This window comes from Telmatherina bonti (genome assembly GCF_933228915.1).
Source record: "Telmatherina bonti genome assembly, chromosome: 21".
NCBI lineage: Eukaryota > Metazoa > Chordata > Actinopteri > Atheriniformes > Telmatherinidae > Telmatherina > Telmatherina bonti.
The window spans coordinates 26,156,593-26,172,074 of NC_136630.1; the positions used below are offsets into that span (position 1 = coordinate 26,156,593).

Sequence of the window (15,482 nt, forward strand, 5' to 3'; positions counted from 1 at the left end):
CTTGGCCAGGACTACTTGGAAAAAGACCTTCGGATCTCAACGGGACCTTCCTGGATAAAGAAAGGCTAAATAAAGATAAATAAATAAATTGCACCAACATGAGTAAATCCTCCAGACTATATGAAAAGTCTGATTAATTTAAACTTTACAGATCATATTCTAAATTTCCATGCATTTCTTTTTTGCCATATCACATTTACACCAGTCTAATAAATCCCTAATCGTACTCGCCCGCTGTGCTGCAATGTTGAAGGGGAGCAAAACACTTCCTGCCCCCTATGAATTTCACACGGCTTCCAGATCACGAGTGAAACCCAGCAGGACGACCCATCCACACTGCAAACCGCATCACATTAAAGCTACGTGACCATGTTGTCATGTGATGAGTATGAGAGCAGAACGTGGCCGTTTACATGCAGATATAAAGACTCCAAAGCAGAGCCGGTCTGCTGGTGAGCAACAACGAAAGTGGAGAAAAAAAACAAAACAAGGAGGAGGTGGATGCGGTTTTTGTAAATCTCTGCCAAACAAAAGCAAAGAGAGGAACAAGATATTTGAACGTAAAGCTAAACTCTGATCTCAAACACGCTTTATCTACCCTCCGAATGCTGGTACGAAGCTCTGGGTAAACACCACTGAGCTTGATGAGATCAAGACCGTTAGCAGGTTGTTATCAGCGCAGGTTTTTTTTTTTTGTTTTGGGAGGGGGGGAGGGGGGGGGGGTGATCCTATCCTCAGGGTCTAGAGCACAAAGCAGCCATTTCCCTGACCCACTTTTCCTGCCTCATCTCGTAGAGCAGATGAAAAGAGCAGAGGACAATGAGGGAGACGGTTTTGGAATCACTGCTACAATAAGAGGAAAACACAACTGCAGAGCAGCTTTGGGTGTCACTGGAAACATATTACACAGTGGAAACACGCCAGTTTCCTCTCATTGTCATCACGTGGAGATTCACCCAGCGCGACTTCAAACGCTCGGCGACTCTCAGACACAAGTCGGCTCATCTCTTTTCCCGTCACTCTCAGGGACAAACCTGCTGAACTAGGAGTTGGAGACCATCCTGAACCGACGCCCACATGTCCTTTAAAACACGTGAAAGTGTGTGTGTGAAAGTGTGTGTGTGTGTGTGTGTGTGTTTCTGATGGGACAGCAAGGTGATGTGTGGCCCCCAGTGTTTGCACACAAGCAGCCTTATCTGCAGCCTGATCAGCCGGTATGGGTTTGGTCACCCGTGTCACATTCCCCTGGCGACGCTCAACCAGCACAAACAGAGGACTGCAGTGGGCAGAGCTGACTTCCAGCCTCTTCAATTCTCACTCTCTCTCTCAGACACATTAGGGGAACGTTTACATCAGCCTTTTTGATCCAAATCTGAGTCTGTTTGCTTGGAAAGTCCGCTTTGTTTGGGGAAATGTGAATGCTCCAAAGAATTTCTGATTCGGATCAAAGACGCGGACTTGGTCCGCTGCAGGAAGCGGACTACCAAGTCACAAAAAAAGTCACTTCCTGCATTTAGCGTAGTGTTGCATTGTGGGTAAATACAAAGCGATGGCGTTAAGGGTCCCCTGCCTTGCCTGGTGTTCATACTGCGTCTATTGTTGCTGTGTATTTCTGACTTGTATAAGACAAAAAATACCAAAACAGCGATGGATTCGTCTCCATGTTTAGATCACAAGTTTTCTTCTTCACGCTGGTCTTCTCCTCTTTTCCTCAATACTGGTGCAGCGCCACCTTTGATGGGAATAGGGATATATTATTGTAAAGGTTTGGCACGTTTGACCAAAGAGCAGTGTGAACACTATATCGGTCTGCATGGATACACCCCCCTACAACTGACCTGAGTCCCCAATCGGACCTGGTCTAGCAGACTATCCTGATGTGAATGCACCCTAAATCACATCTTTGAAGCTGCTTTTTGTTCCATAAACATATTGAGAAATTATTCTTTTACTCGTTTATTTACTGTATCAAAGTGAACTTATTGTCCTCACACGCAGCTGGAACCCAGACGAAATAAACTTGAATTAAACGTCCTGACTGATGTGTTTTCCTTCTGATTACAATCATTTAAGATTATCAGTGGAATCAGTTTGAAGGTTGTGCGAACAATTAATGCTGTTGATAACAGAATTCACAGAAATTGGGTTGGTTTTCTGGAGTGGTCCTTAACTGGTTCAGGTCCTATTAAGAAGGCCGGACTTAATTTGTTACAATCGACAGCTATGAATCTGAGCGAGTGGCCATAACTTGTGGAGTACCTCAGGGGTCAGTCCTTAGACCCTTGATCCTTAGACTTGTATATACTCCCTTTGGGTCAAGAATACAGAACTTTCACACTAATTATCACAGTTATGCAGATGACACGCAATTTTATGATGACCACAGTCCAATAGATTTACTGTGCCAGTGTTTGGAGCAAATAAATGGATGAGAGAATTTTCTACAACTAAACGAAGAAAAAACTGAAATTATTCTGTTTGGTAGCGAAGAGAAGAGGGTCATCGTTGGTAAACACCTGGAGACTCGAGTTTTAAAAACTACCAATTATATCTGCAACCATGGAGTGTTGATATACTGAGATCTGACTTTAAACAGCCACATAAAAACTTCACTAAGAAGCTTTTTACCATCATAAACATTAGTCAGCAAAGTCGGACTTTTGTGACATTAGTCCCAAGATTTGTTTTAAATACAAGGATTCACATTTCCATGAAAAAAATTAAATTAAATTCTGTTTAATTTGTCATTAAGAAAATTAATCAGATCCAACACATGTACAAGAGGCTCTGAAAAGGTTAACCTACAAACAGCATCATATCTAAGGACTGCACAGCGTAAGCTTTTTGTAGTACTGCACTTCATTAGGAGGGTCTATTAAACACAAAAACTCCTCCACTGTGTGTGGGCTGACAGGACAGAGGGATATCTCCACCTAGGCATAAACAGGCCTGTAGGCCAAATGCAAAAACAGAAAAAACTGCTTGGCATCCTGCAGCACAATCCAACAAAACAGCAACATACAAAACACCTGCTAAGCACCAGATTGATAAAACGCGCAATGCAACAGCATCGAGGCACCAAACAACTCGTAACTACCCGAAGCGGACTGCGTTCACCACTCACCGACTCGTCCAGGGCGAAGCGCAGACAGCCATGTTCGTACAGCACGAAGAATCTCCGCTGCCATTTCTGTAAGCAGAAACACGTGCATATTAGGACAGCCTGAGTTTAAAGTTAGTGGTTTAAAGCACAAACACGTCGCTCTTTCTTAATGGAGCGGCAATAATTAAACGTTTATCCTCAATTTCCCTGATTTCACAAGAGCAGCGTGGAGCAGCTTTTTCAGAAATTGAGGGAGGGCACCTTTATAGCAACGTCGTGCTTGTAAAACCATTTTATTGATCTAAAAACACCAGCGTATAACGCACGCTCTTACCCGGGATCTCTGCATCGGATTGTCAAAGTCAGTTCCCTCGGGGGCCAAGCACAGCCATCCGCCATAAATAGGTTTAGCCTGTAAAGGAAAGAGAGGAGGAAGGGGGGGAGAGAAGGGGAAAAACACAAATTTAGGTAATCATTAAAACTGGAGGAGAGTGTGAGCTGAAGGGGGAGGGAATTTAATTGAAAGAAGCCTCTTGGGATCCAGATGTTCCACTGTTCCTGCTGTGTGTTTTGCAGTCACACACAACTAGTTTGTGAGCTTCATGGTGTAATCAAGTCTGCGTGATGACACGCTACAGAACAGATGGGACCAGTGTGACAAAATCACCGTCTGGCGTCACACTCACACACCAACATAGATATATATCACACACACACACACACACACACACACACACACACACACACACACACACACACACACACACACGAGATTTAACTTCTATCATTCCACTATTTCATAGTAAAAGTTCAACATGCATATAAACATAAATCCGGCTCCTATTCGGCAGGAAAATTATTTTTAGAACGGATCTCTGCTTTGCTGTTAACCCCGATCAAACCGGTCAAACACAACTGCTGGAAGCTACAGGAAGCCCATCATTACTAAAGCTGCCTCTGTTATTGCTGTGTGTCACTGCACGCCTGCAATAAATCCATACATGCCTGGTTGAGCCTGTACGGACATGTCTATGAAGGCAGCTCTGATAAGCTGAAGCCATTAAAAGGTTTGTTTGGAGGGGAAACATGTTGACGTTTAGAAAATCAAATCCATCCAGGAATACGACAGCAGATGCATCCTGACGTCCTGCAGCTTGAGGACGGGGCGCAGTGGCGACAAAAAGGTGTCAACAACACACAAAGCAACACTTCAGCGCCTTCTTTCAGCGTGGAGATGCTCCTCCTGTCATTTCCAATCAGATTCACACTTTAAAAACAAAAACACCAAGAGAGAGATGAGTCTGGTGAAATAAATGCAAACTGAGAGACACACATGCAAGGTTGAACGCTGCGGTCTCCGTTTGAGCCGATTTGCTTTGATTCAGGGCAGCATGAGCGCCACGTGTGAACGGAGAAGAAAGTAAAAGTATTGATGTGGACTAAAGCTGACCAGTGTTGCCATGGTAACCCTGCAAACTAAAAGAGGTCTCTAGTGCATCAGTGAAAGGTCTCATGGCAACATCTGTCATGTGTCACCGTGGAGCGCTTGTTCTAAATAACAGGGATTTTAAGGGGAAGGACGAGTCTCTACGGAGACAGGCGTCAACGGGGACTGAACCTAAGCTTGTTACGTACTCCACGAGGAGCGAGAACGTTCTTCTTGTTCTCGAGGACAAAGAATACAAAAAAGAATAGAGTCAACGAGCAAAAGCAGCGTCAAGTGGAGGTGAAAGCTCATGATAAACTCCAGACGCAGACGGTGCAACAGGTATTTACCAATGAAACGTCATCCAGCCATAGTTCCCACAGATGGAAGGAGATCCCTGCTGCCGTTGCCAAGCATGTATGACACATAACTGATGACTGACACTAAATTACACAAACAATTTTATATAGTTATGTATATCGTTATGGGATATATATATATATATATATATATATATATATATATATATATATATATATGAGATTTTGGTCGTATCGCCCGGCGCTAATTGCAGGCATGTGTGACTCCTCTAAATCAATTCTGAGTTACAATAAGCAAGAATAACCGCAGCTATTTGCACGATTACACACACAGACCACACGTTCCTTCAAAAACGTATTAAAGACCAGAAAAGCTCTTAGGTTTGATAAAACACATCACAGCTGCTAAACTACTATTTTTTACATATTCTCCCCCTCAACACATGCAGAATAGTATGTAAACTCGATGTAATAAATATTCATTGTGTAACTAAATGGAGACTTTTTGCACCTCTGAAAGATGCAACCGTCACTGCCCGCTGTTAGCAAATCAGTTTGTACTGTTTTAGCATGTGCAGCGAATTTGTACACGTTTTAGTTCATGCAAACCTTTAGTACAGTGTTTTTCAACCACTGTGCCGTGGCACACTAGTGTGCCGCGAGAGATCATCAGGTGTGACCTGAGAAATTACCCAGTTTCACCTTACTGGTCTAAAAAGCAGCTCTGTGTTCATCCAAACAGGCCGCAGGAAAAGATAATAAAATTCCATCTTCTTATATTTATCGGATTTCTATTCAAGAGGCTTTTACAAGATGGACTTTATATTAATAATATGGACTTTAAAAGGAAAAAAAAAAAACATTTTGGTTTGTGCTTGAAAAAAAAAAAAAAACAACTTGAAAAGCGCTGCTTTAGTCGACCTGAGCCTCAGTGTTAAATAGCTCTGACCACAGATTCAGGGAGAAAACTTAGAATGGACTTCTATTGTCAAGTCTCGGCATCATGATAAAAAAAAAGTTCTTAAATATCTGACTGCATTGTTTTCCTCTTCTCTTTCAGCAGGTTTTTCAGCCAGTTTGGTCCCTCTTTCCTGTCCTCTCCATCTCCAACCAGTCCAGGCAGATAAACCCGGTTCTGCCGGGAAGTTTTTCCTTCCCACTGTCGCTCACCTCAGCCGAAGCTCAGGATGAGGGATTGAAGCAAAGTCGAGATAACGTGCAACCCGTTGCTTTCTTTTTCTGACCGACATGTACAAACCTTGACTGGATCAAAATGAACCGATATGATTGTGCCTGTACAGTCCCTTCAGACGACTGTCGTCGACAGACGCTGAAAGAAGGAAATTATTTCAGAATACAACATAAACTAAAATCTTTAGGTGACGATGACGCGTGAGCACTCAGAACCAGTTTACGCTGGTGAACGCTGACGAAAACAACGTGTTCTGTTTGTGTTGGTGAATCTCTTTAAAAGCTTTTTGGTCTCTCAAAGCAAAAGCTGCTTCTGGTGCAACGTTTAAGCCCTTAGCAAACACATACCGGGGTTTCCTAGCTGTGGGGGAGGGGCTCTGCAACTGACCAGGATAAAACCAACTTTATTCCTGAACAAGAACAACGTTGTCGTTTCTCATGGAGTATTTCACAAGCTTTTTTTTTTCTTTTCAAAATTAGGTTACTTGCAGATCAGGGTCGCATCACACTCTGTGCACAAACACAGAGATATATTTCGTTGTGGCGGCGTGCCACGATCAACATCCATGTTTAACTCCCAACAGTTTTCTTCTTCACGCGGGTCGTGTCCTCTCTTTTGCTAAATACTAGCACAGCGCCACCTTTGGTGGGCATGAGGATATAGTAGGGCTGCTCGATTATGGTAAAAATAATAATCACGATTATTTTGACTGAAATTGAGATTGATTATTTAACATAGTTATCATTTATTTTACATTAAACAGTGGCTTTTGAACAATGTCTTCAACAACATGAAGCTTTGCCTTGACAAAATACTGATGTAAAGTGAAGAGATAAATATAAACTATGTTTAGGTGAACTTCCACAACCTACTGCAGTTATTCTACATTGACCTGCAGCCGGAGCCGACTGAGACTGGCCGCCTGGGAGTGCTTTAGGACGGGAGAGGCTCCCGCTGCTCCTTCCTTACAGTAACTGCAGAACAATATGTGCCTTCAAGTCAGTCGCCAAAACACCAGAAAAGTAACTCCAGTAAAAGTTGCTAGATTTGTCGCTTTTAACAAAAAAAGTCTCCAGATTTAGCGAGAAAGTCGCCAAGTTGGCAACAGTGTCTGAATGAAGCCAAAGCGGCTGTGGGAGGAGTTTACAGCACAGCGCTGCAACGCCAGAGACGCTCGATTAGCAGCTGAAGACAGCAGGAGAGGAAACTGCAGAGAAAATAATAATCACACCCTTTTATTTTTATGATCGTTGAAAACCCAGATCGTAGTTGAGATTAAAATCTGATTAATCGTCCAGCCCTAGGATACATTATTCTAATGCTTTGTTTCATTTGCAGCGTGAACACGACCTCGGTCTGCATGTCTCCTCTACAACTGAGCCGAGTCCCCAATCGGACCGAGTCTAGCGGACTATCCTGATGTGAAAGCACTCTTACATGCAGCGGAGACCTCGTGTGTAAATCACAAGCACCAGATCATCAGTACACCTCTACACAAGTAGGATATTACCTCTGGATAAGACCTGGGAGAACAGGTGTGCTGAAACTGGAGTGCAGACATGGTTTCGTTGCAACGTTTCACCACCCACTGCAGGTCCAGCATGCAGGCCACAGCTCCCAGTCCTATTTGCATTTTCCGTCTGCATGGAGGAATTTTCATTCCTCTGTTATGGAAATGCAACTCAGGGCATGTTCACACTGCTGCTGTTTGGTCCGATCAACTGACCAGGGTCCACTTCCAGGGATAGAACGATCCCTTAGCAATGAACGCCAAACACATTGTGATGGGAAAGCCGGGCGTCTCAGCTCGCGTGCAAACCGACTATCCAGTGGACCAAATAGAAAGCAACTTTTCCAGCTGCAATAAAGTATCAAAAAGAAGGACGTGATGCAGATTATAGTTTGGGTTGGAGGAAAAACGAAGCCAACAGCATGTGTTCATAAAACAAGCACAGGTCCAATTTTACCAACCCAAATCCATTACGATGACCGAACCCAACCCGTTGATATCTTCTCTCAAAACCTGAACCTTAAAATGACACTTTTATATAAAAACCACCGTCTTTTAGTCTGTGATTTTGCTTGAGTTTTATTCATTTGGTTGTGAGAATGCTGCATAAAGCACATTTCATGTTTTGCATGAACACAGGGTCTAAACGGGGTCTGATATAATTCAAAGTAATGCGAATTGATTAGATAATAATAATAAGATAAAATAAGAAACTTGTTTAAAAAAAACAAAACTTAATATCTTATCTTAATTATCGTATCAGTCATTTTAAATCAAGTTTAATTTTCTGCAATGGGAGCCATTCAGGAGCTCTGCAAACGTCTTGTGGATGTCCAAAGATCCCCAACAGTCCCATAAACTATACATTAACTTATATTACTATGGAAATATGTGGTGTCAGGCAGGGCCTGTTAATCTGCATGTGTTGGAGCTCACGCTGTGTTTAGTTTAGATAAGTGATGGCGCCTGGAAAGACGGGAAGGGCATGAAGCATGGAAGCTTCAGTAATGCAGCCTGGTTGTTAATAAGTCATGAAGGGTTAGGTCTGGTGAGGTGAAAATCCCTCCAACACCTGCTCGCATCTGGGTTTGGATGCAAAGGGAAAGTTATGAATCAGCATGGAGGTCTGCGTTGGATCTGACGGGGAACGCAACCGAAGGGTTCCCATGATCATCTTCACTGAGGATGATAAGCGGCACACCTGACTGGCAGCAACAGATCGGATCAATAATCATAAACTAGCCTCATTTCTGGGTTAGTCATTACCTAAACAAGTTGATTAATCTTATCATAATTACAGATATTTTACTGCTGCCATGTTAGATTAGACTTCTAGACAAACATTTAGTAATCTTCTGGTTTTACACAAGTCTTCTGGCAGAAAGGTTACAAACAAGCTGACTCCCTTTCTGTTAACCCTGCAGACGGTTATGTGCTCGGTTCATCCGCGGGACTGGATCGCTGTGTCCGTATCGCTCCGTAAAGCAGCAAACGAATGACTAATCTGGAGAAAAAGCAGCTGCAGTTCATCTTTCTTCTGCAGTAAAAACAGTCACTGAAACTTCAACACAGAACTTTTTTATGCTGCAAACACAAAAACTCTTCATAGTTTCCTGGAAGTCAGATCTTTCAACTATTCGGGAGCTTTAAAAGCGTAAATGTATGTGTTCGACATACGTCGATGGTTTCTGTTACATGCAAAGTGATGCATTCCTATCTGTTCCTGCTCAATCGGCCGAGCCAGAGGGGTGAGGGGGGGTGACTAGCGACACATCTTGTGACCACGCTCTCAGTCTGTGCCAGAGAAAAGCAGGGAAATTAAAATGAAGTAGATGTTCTGTTTTCTCCAGTATTTGCTGCGAGTGATCATCAGACATGTAAATAGAGCAGGAATCAGACTGAAGCAGAGCAGCGGAGACTTAAAACGGACTTCGGGTTCGTCTTCATACCAGGGATGTGAATCTAACAACTAATGATTCAATTCCATTCTGATTTTAAGGGTGACGACTCGATTCAGAATCAATTCTCGATTCATAATCATAACACTTGAGAAACAAAAGGTGCTAACTTCTCAAGTAACTTTATTCTTTTATAAGCTAGAAAGAACTGAGAAATTATTTGGGCCGATTTGATTTAAATCGCAACGCGTACAAAACTTTTTTTTGTTCGTCTTTTTTATTCATTTCAATTAAAAAACCCAGTAGTCAGACCGTCAATCTGCTGCTATAATGCCCGAGAAGACAAGTAGAAAGTCAATAAAAACAATAAAAATGGCAAAAAAAAAAAAAAAGTTGATTTTTTCACAAAAATCCTGATTTTTAAACTTGTGAAGCAAAAATCCTGATTTTTAATTTTCCTGATTCGATTCCCCTCCCCTACTTAAAACAGCCAGAATTTCAGACACATTTTGTCACCAGACAACACAAAGAAAACATATTAGTGAGAGATCTGTTGAGGATTCAGCAGTTTAAAGTAGAAATGCTCTTTCTACGTTGACGGTTTGTGAGAAGAAATTCCTACCCAGAGCAAATAATCTGAAGTACATTGTGTGTAAATCTCCACTTTCAGAGGGGAGGTCCTGCACGTTGCTGTTGCAACAAGCGTAATGTTGTAACACTGTTATTGACTGTATCGACCCCGCTAACATGGGGATGAAGCATGCAATGCTGCTGGAGAAAAATTACAGCTGAGCAAATAGTGGCAGTGTGGAAGCCACAGTCCTCCAACCTGCTGCGGACCGGAGAACATTTATGTTTGCAATGCCACAGCAGAAGTCATGCTGTTGTGTGTGCGCTGATAATTTAAGATCCTAAAAAACAAAAAACATGTCAGATTGAAGACAAACCCAATATATTTATATTACACCTTTGTGTAATATAAAGCAGCTTCTTTGTGAAGGTCCTACTGAACTGGCTGTCCTGTTCTTTGCCTGTTTAGAGGGAAGCAGCGAAAACAACAACAAAGCTTGTTCCATCCTCCACGAGAAGCCAGAACTTTTTTCTTGTTCTCGAGAAAATGACGTCATTTTGTTCTCGCGGACGCGTTTGAAGACAGTTCTCATCACATCGGGCTGGCAGAACTTCTTCTTGCGGGGCTCTGAGAAGTATCGTGTGATTGGTCGGACATTTGAGGTGGGCGTGGTTAACACGAAGAAAAAATGAAGCGGAGTTGCTGCTTCCGTGTTTTTACTGTTGCAGGTAAAACGGATTGTTTTGATAAAACAGCTGATTGAGGTGGTGAGAAAGTAGGAACATTTTTACATGTGGTATTAAAACACTCGGACCCAGCCGCGTGCACGACCCGCCCTGCCGCGGACGAAGCTGCTCGTTAAATATGAAACTAGAAAAGAGCGGAAACCTCCACCAAGCACGATGTTTAAGAATCCTTTTAAACAATTCCTGGATCCAACGGTGATCCGGATCACCACCAAAATTTAATCAGTTTTTCATTTTTACATTTGCAACAACTCTTGAAATATTTATAAAAATCCGTCCGTAACCTTTTAAGTTATCTTAAGCAAAAAGACGCCGGGAAAAACAACCTCCTCGATGGAGGTAACAACCGGGTTCATCGCACATAAAAGCAGACACCGCCCCCCGCAGTGATCCCTCCCCGCTCTCCTGCAGGATGTATGGACCTGATGAAAAAGAAGCTTTTTCATGTACTTGCAGCCTTGTGGAGGATGGAACAAGCTTAACAGTAATAACTGTTCATCCACGTCTGACGGCGAACCGAGTCCCCTCATCGCTTCACACATGTATGTTTTCTGGGAATGTGACGATATGCTTTTGTCCCGATTCAATTCCAATTTTTTGGGTGCTGATTCGATTTAAATTGCGATTCTCACAATTCTTCGATTTTGCTGATTTTTGAAGATTAAAAACAAAAAACAAAAATGTACAAAACTTTTTTTGCTCATTTTTCTTGATTTCAATTAGAAAAAAAACAACACAGTGGCCAGACCATCATTCTGCAGCTCTAACGCGCAGAAGACAAGTTAAAAGATCAATAAAAATAACAAAAATGTCAATTTTATAATGGATTATCTTTATTTATTTCAAATTATTTTTTAATATTTTAACAACAACAACAAAAAAAAAAATCAATTTTAAAATTGTGAAGCAAAACTCCAGATACTCGATTTTTCAATTCAATTTTCCCACAATTTTCCATACAATACTGTGCACTCAACGCTCAGTGCACTTTATTTTGTAGTCCGCTTCCTGTATTTGGTCGGCTTGAAACGGACCAAGACCTGATCTGAATCAGAATTCATTCGCACATTAGAACCACCGGAAACCAAGCGGACCTTCCAGACAGACTAGGATTGAATAAGAAAGGTCGGTGTGAATGTGCCTCTAAGAAGAGCAGCTGAGACACCCCCCCCACAAACCACTCATCCATCCATAAACACAATGTGGGATCAGGACTTTCAGAGCTCAAAATGTCCATTACCTCCCAACCAAAGCAGGTTGACTCTCAAGCTACGGTCTTGTTTTCACTATCTGAGCTTGTGGGTGACAAAAACAAACGCAGCTGGGCGTGACACTGGTAGGGGGAGGGGGAGGGGGGAGGGGTGATCCTGCAAACAAAAGGCTGTCACCGGAAAATGGCATTTGTTGGTGTGAGAGCGTGGACATTAACCCCGGTCCGTCAGGCGGAGATGCAGCCGGTAGTTGCAGCGGGGGTCTGGGCGGTGGGAAACTACACCAGTTTCCCGACCCTGCACTTCCTGTCTCTCCCCGTGACTCCTGCTCCCACTCCTCAGTTTTCTTTATATCCCTGCCTGTCTTTCCGAGTCTCTCCCACGTCTCAGTAAACCTTCCTGCCTCTTCCGTCGCCTCCTCTCCTGAACGCTGTTCTCAGACCGAGAGGCCATCAGGCCCGGGTTGGGGTGAAAACCGTGACAACAGGCTGGGGGGACTGGGGGGGGTAAAAACTCCTTTTGGAGCACACTGTCTGTAATAAAAGAATTTACCCAGGCTCCAGCAGCGGCCCCTCCCCCAGCCCACCCTTTCTTCTTGTAGCGTTCAACAGAATTACTGTTTATACTGGACACTGTGCTTCAGACATGCAGCTCCTTTCCCAACGACAACCATTCGCTTCAGAGCTGAATCTCCAGATCCCTTCAAGCTCCGATTAACTCGCCTTTCATTTAGGACACAAATTCACTTAGTTAAATCACCTATTCATGGTTTTTTAACCCTATTAGACAGCTTTAGTGGAGTTTCTTTTCACCGGGTTATTGAGTTTATCCCCTCAGTCAGCATGTAACAGTTTCTTAACACCGGGAACATTTTTCCAAATCCTTCCCCCCCACCTCATCTCAGACCTGTTGAGCAAGGCTAAAAGTTTCGCACTTTTTATGTGCTGTTACGTAATACTGGTCAGTACAGGCCTGGTGGCGCTAACTGGTTTGAAGACCGTCCAGAATGAGCTCTCAACAAAACCGTTTTTGTGCGACCGAGCTCCCTGCAGACTGTTTGGATAGCTGACAAACTCGAAAAGCCCTACGGGGGACTGGGACGATGGCGAGGAGCTGGGATGGGACACAGCCGAGGCAGCGAAAGGCTTTTTCTGGCTCCAAGTGTTGTGGGAAAAGATTGTGGGCAAGGTCAGAGAGAGATTAGAGGAAGTGATGTAACCATAACCCCTTGATCCAGATCTAAGCATGGGAAGAGTTAAACTGCAGCCAAGCGGGCGTTGAAAATGATACACACTTTAGAAAAGAGAGAGTGTGCACCCCCCCCCCTCACACACACACACTCGCAGAGCACAGGGGAGGATGCTGACGTTGCTGTTTGGTTCTTACACTGCATTCAACGGCCCATCTGGGCCTCATCTGGGATCAATTACAGGATATAACACAGACTAAATAATGATCTGAGAGAGAGACACTGAAAAAGAAAAACATGCGAAAAAGGAGCTGCAATGTTTCTTTGTTGCTCTCCATTCAGATCCAGAGTGGTCCCAGAAGTTAACGTTTGGGGGCAAAACCATCACTAACATGACTTAGATGGAGAAAAGAGAAATAAAGCTGCGAGTATCAAACCCAACTTTCTCCATTGTAGAGCCGTTACTGTAAAAACATGATTGCATCACATGCAAAGTGGATTATCTCTAAATACTTCCCATTAATCCCTCCGAGTCTAACTTGATATTCAGCTGATCAGTTATCTCCTCAATGATCAATACAGTGTTAAAAGGAAAGAGTGAAAGCTTTCAAGCTACAGTGGTGCTGCTGTCAGACATCCAAGCTTGATCAGCTGGTGGTATTTGCGTTCATTATCGTCCTCTTTCCAAACTAAGGCTGCAGTTCCTGAAGAGCATCATAATGCAGCGCTTCTCAAACTTTTTGCAACACTTGTAAAATATTTTGTCAGCCAAGTACCTCCTAACCAAAGCAAAGTACTTTAGGTTCAGAAAAAAACACGAAATACAGCATTTTGTCATTTGTGTTTGACCTTTTAAACTTTAATTTTGTTTTGCACATCTCTACTAACCAGTACTTTATTTTTTTGTTGTCAAGGCGACAGTGGGGTTCAATTCACGTCGAAATGTGGGATTTTTGGGATTTTCGGGAGGAATCAAATTATGTAAATCTAAATGTAAATTCAGTTTATGAATATACACTTCCATTTATTGGAATATATTAAATATTTATATGATATTAGATTTATAATTTTTTATTTAAGGATGTTTTAAAGAAACATCACGTACCCCCTGGAATGCCTTGATGTACCCCCAGGGGTACGCGTACCCCCATTTGAGAAACAGTGATCTAATGGATTCAAACTGAACCATGAAACTGTCTAAAATATTAAAAAATGAAAAATCTTAGCATATTTCTTACCTGGGTCAAGTCCTGGTCAGTCAGGAGATGCAGCTCCCTTGGTTTGAAGCAGTTCTGACATTTACTTTTGTTGAAGAAGTTGGCCTGGAATTTCCTACAGGAGTTTTCTTTTGCGGTAGACATGATACTTTTAGCTTCTTCTTCTTTTTTTTTTTTTTTTTTTTGTTCAAACTCACTGGAGCAAATTTCTTCTCAGCTCCTTTAAATCAGCGGTGGAGTTTTAATCCTTCCCCCCCTATCCCAACCTGGGAAAAGCTGCAGCACTCCGATGCATTTTTAAGTGAATAAAAAGAAAAATAAATGGGGAGGGGGGAGGGGGGGGGGAATTAGTTCAAAAGATCCAGGACGACTTTCAAAGTCAGTTGCAGCCTCCCAATAAATAATTAGCAGCCATCAAGCCAGCCTTCCCATCACCCTGTTAGTGATGAATGCTTTTCAGTCCATGGCCTGCAACCACAAGGTGGCTAATATCCTGTTAGCTCGACAGTGGCTTTCAGGATCAATAACGTGATGGCGTAAAGCACAAAAACAACATTTGCACGCAGTTGCTGCCTTCCAGTTGCGTGCATGTGCGTAAAACAGCTTTCCGTGACAAAGAGGAGACCCAAAGCAAAGCTTGCAGGCGAACAGCAGGCTACTATCCCGTTCGAAGCAGTCGGACCATGCGAGGTTCATCCACTGCTTCGTTTTCTTTTCTTTTCTGGAAAAAAAAAAAAGAAAGAGTCGGTCAAAAAAACGTAAAGGCTTCAGGTGCTTTTATGTCCGGTAAAAACACTGCGTGAAGGGCAGACGCTTTTTGTGCGGTCAAAGAGGAGGAAACGAGTGTTTAGTGTTTGGTTCCATAACTAGCCTGGTTAGCAGCAGCGGTGGCTTTATTTTCTTCTTCTTTCCCAAAGGAGCGGAGTGGGGAGAGAGCCTGGAATTCCGCAAGATCTCGCGATAACTGTGCAACGTCGCCGCCCACAGATGGAGCAGGGTTACTATGGAATCAGATTTGTTTCAGAATCAAAACCAAAACTTTTTAAATAAAAAAAAAAATTAGTAAAATAAATTATCTAAAAATAAAAAAATTATCAAT

General features: G+C 42.8%; 1 protein-coding gene across 4 annotated transcripts in view; it reads right to left on the minus strand.

The window, feature by feature from the left end:
- The window catches only part of LOC306771250 (myosin phosphatase Rho interacting protein), a 71,150-nt gene extending 55,870 nt beyond the window's left edge, over positions 1-15,280 (minus strand). For all 4 annotated transcript variants that reach the window (XM_079260376.1, XM_079260375.1, XM_079260373.1 and 1 more), the window contains exons 1-3: positions 14,405-15,280; positions 3,438-3,515; positions 3,125-3,190 (exon numbers count right to left, since the gene is read on the minus strand). In XM_079260376.1, coding sequence (XP_079116502.1) covers positions 3,125-3,190; positions 3,438-3,515; positions 14,405-14,527 — 267 coding nt within the window. In that variant the 5' untranslated portion in view covers positions 14,528-15,280. The remainder of the gene's footprint in view (positions 1-3,124; positions 3,191-3,437; positions 3,516-14,404) is intronic.
- Positions 15,281-15,482: the final 202 nt, after the last annotated feature.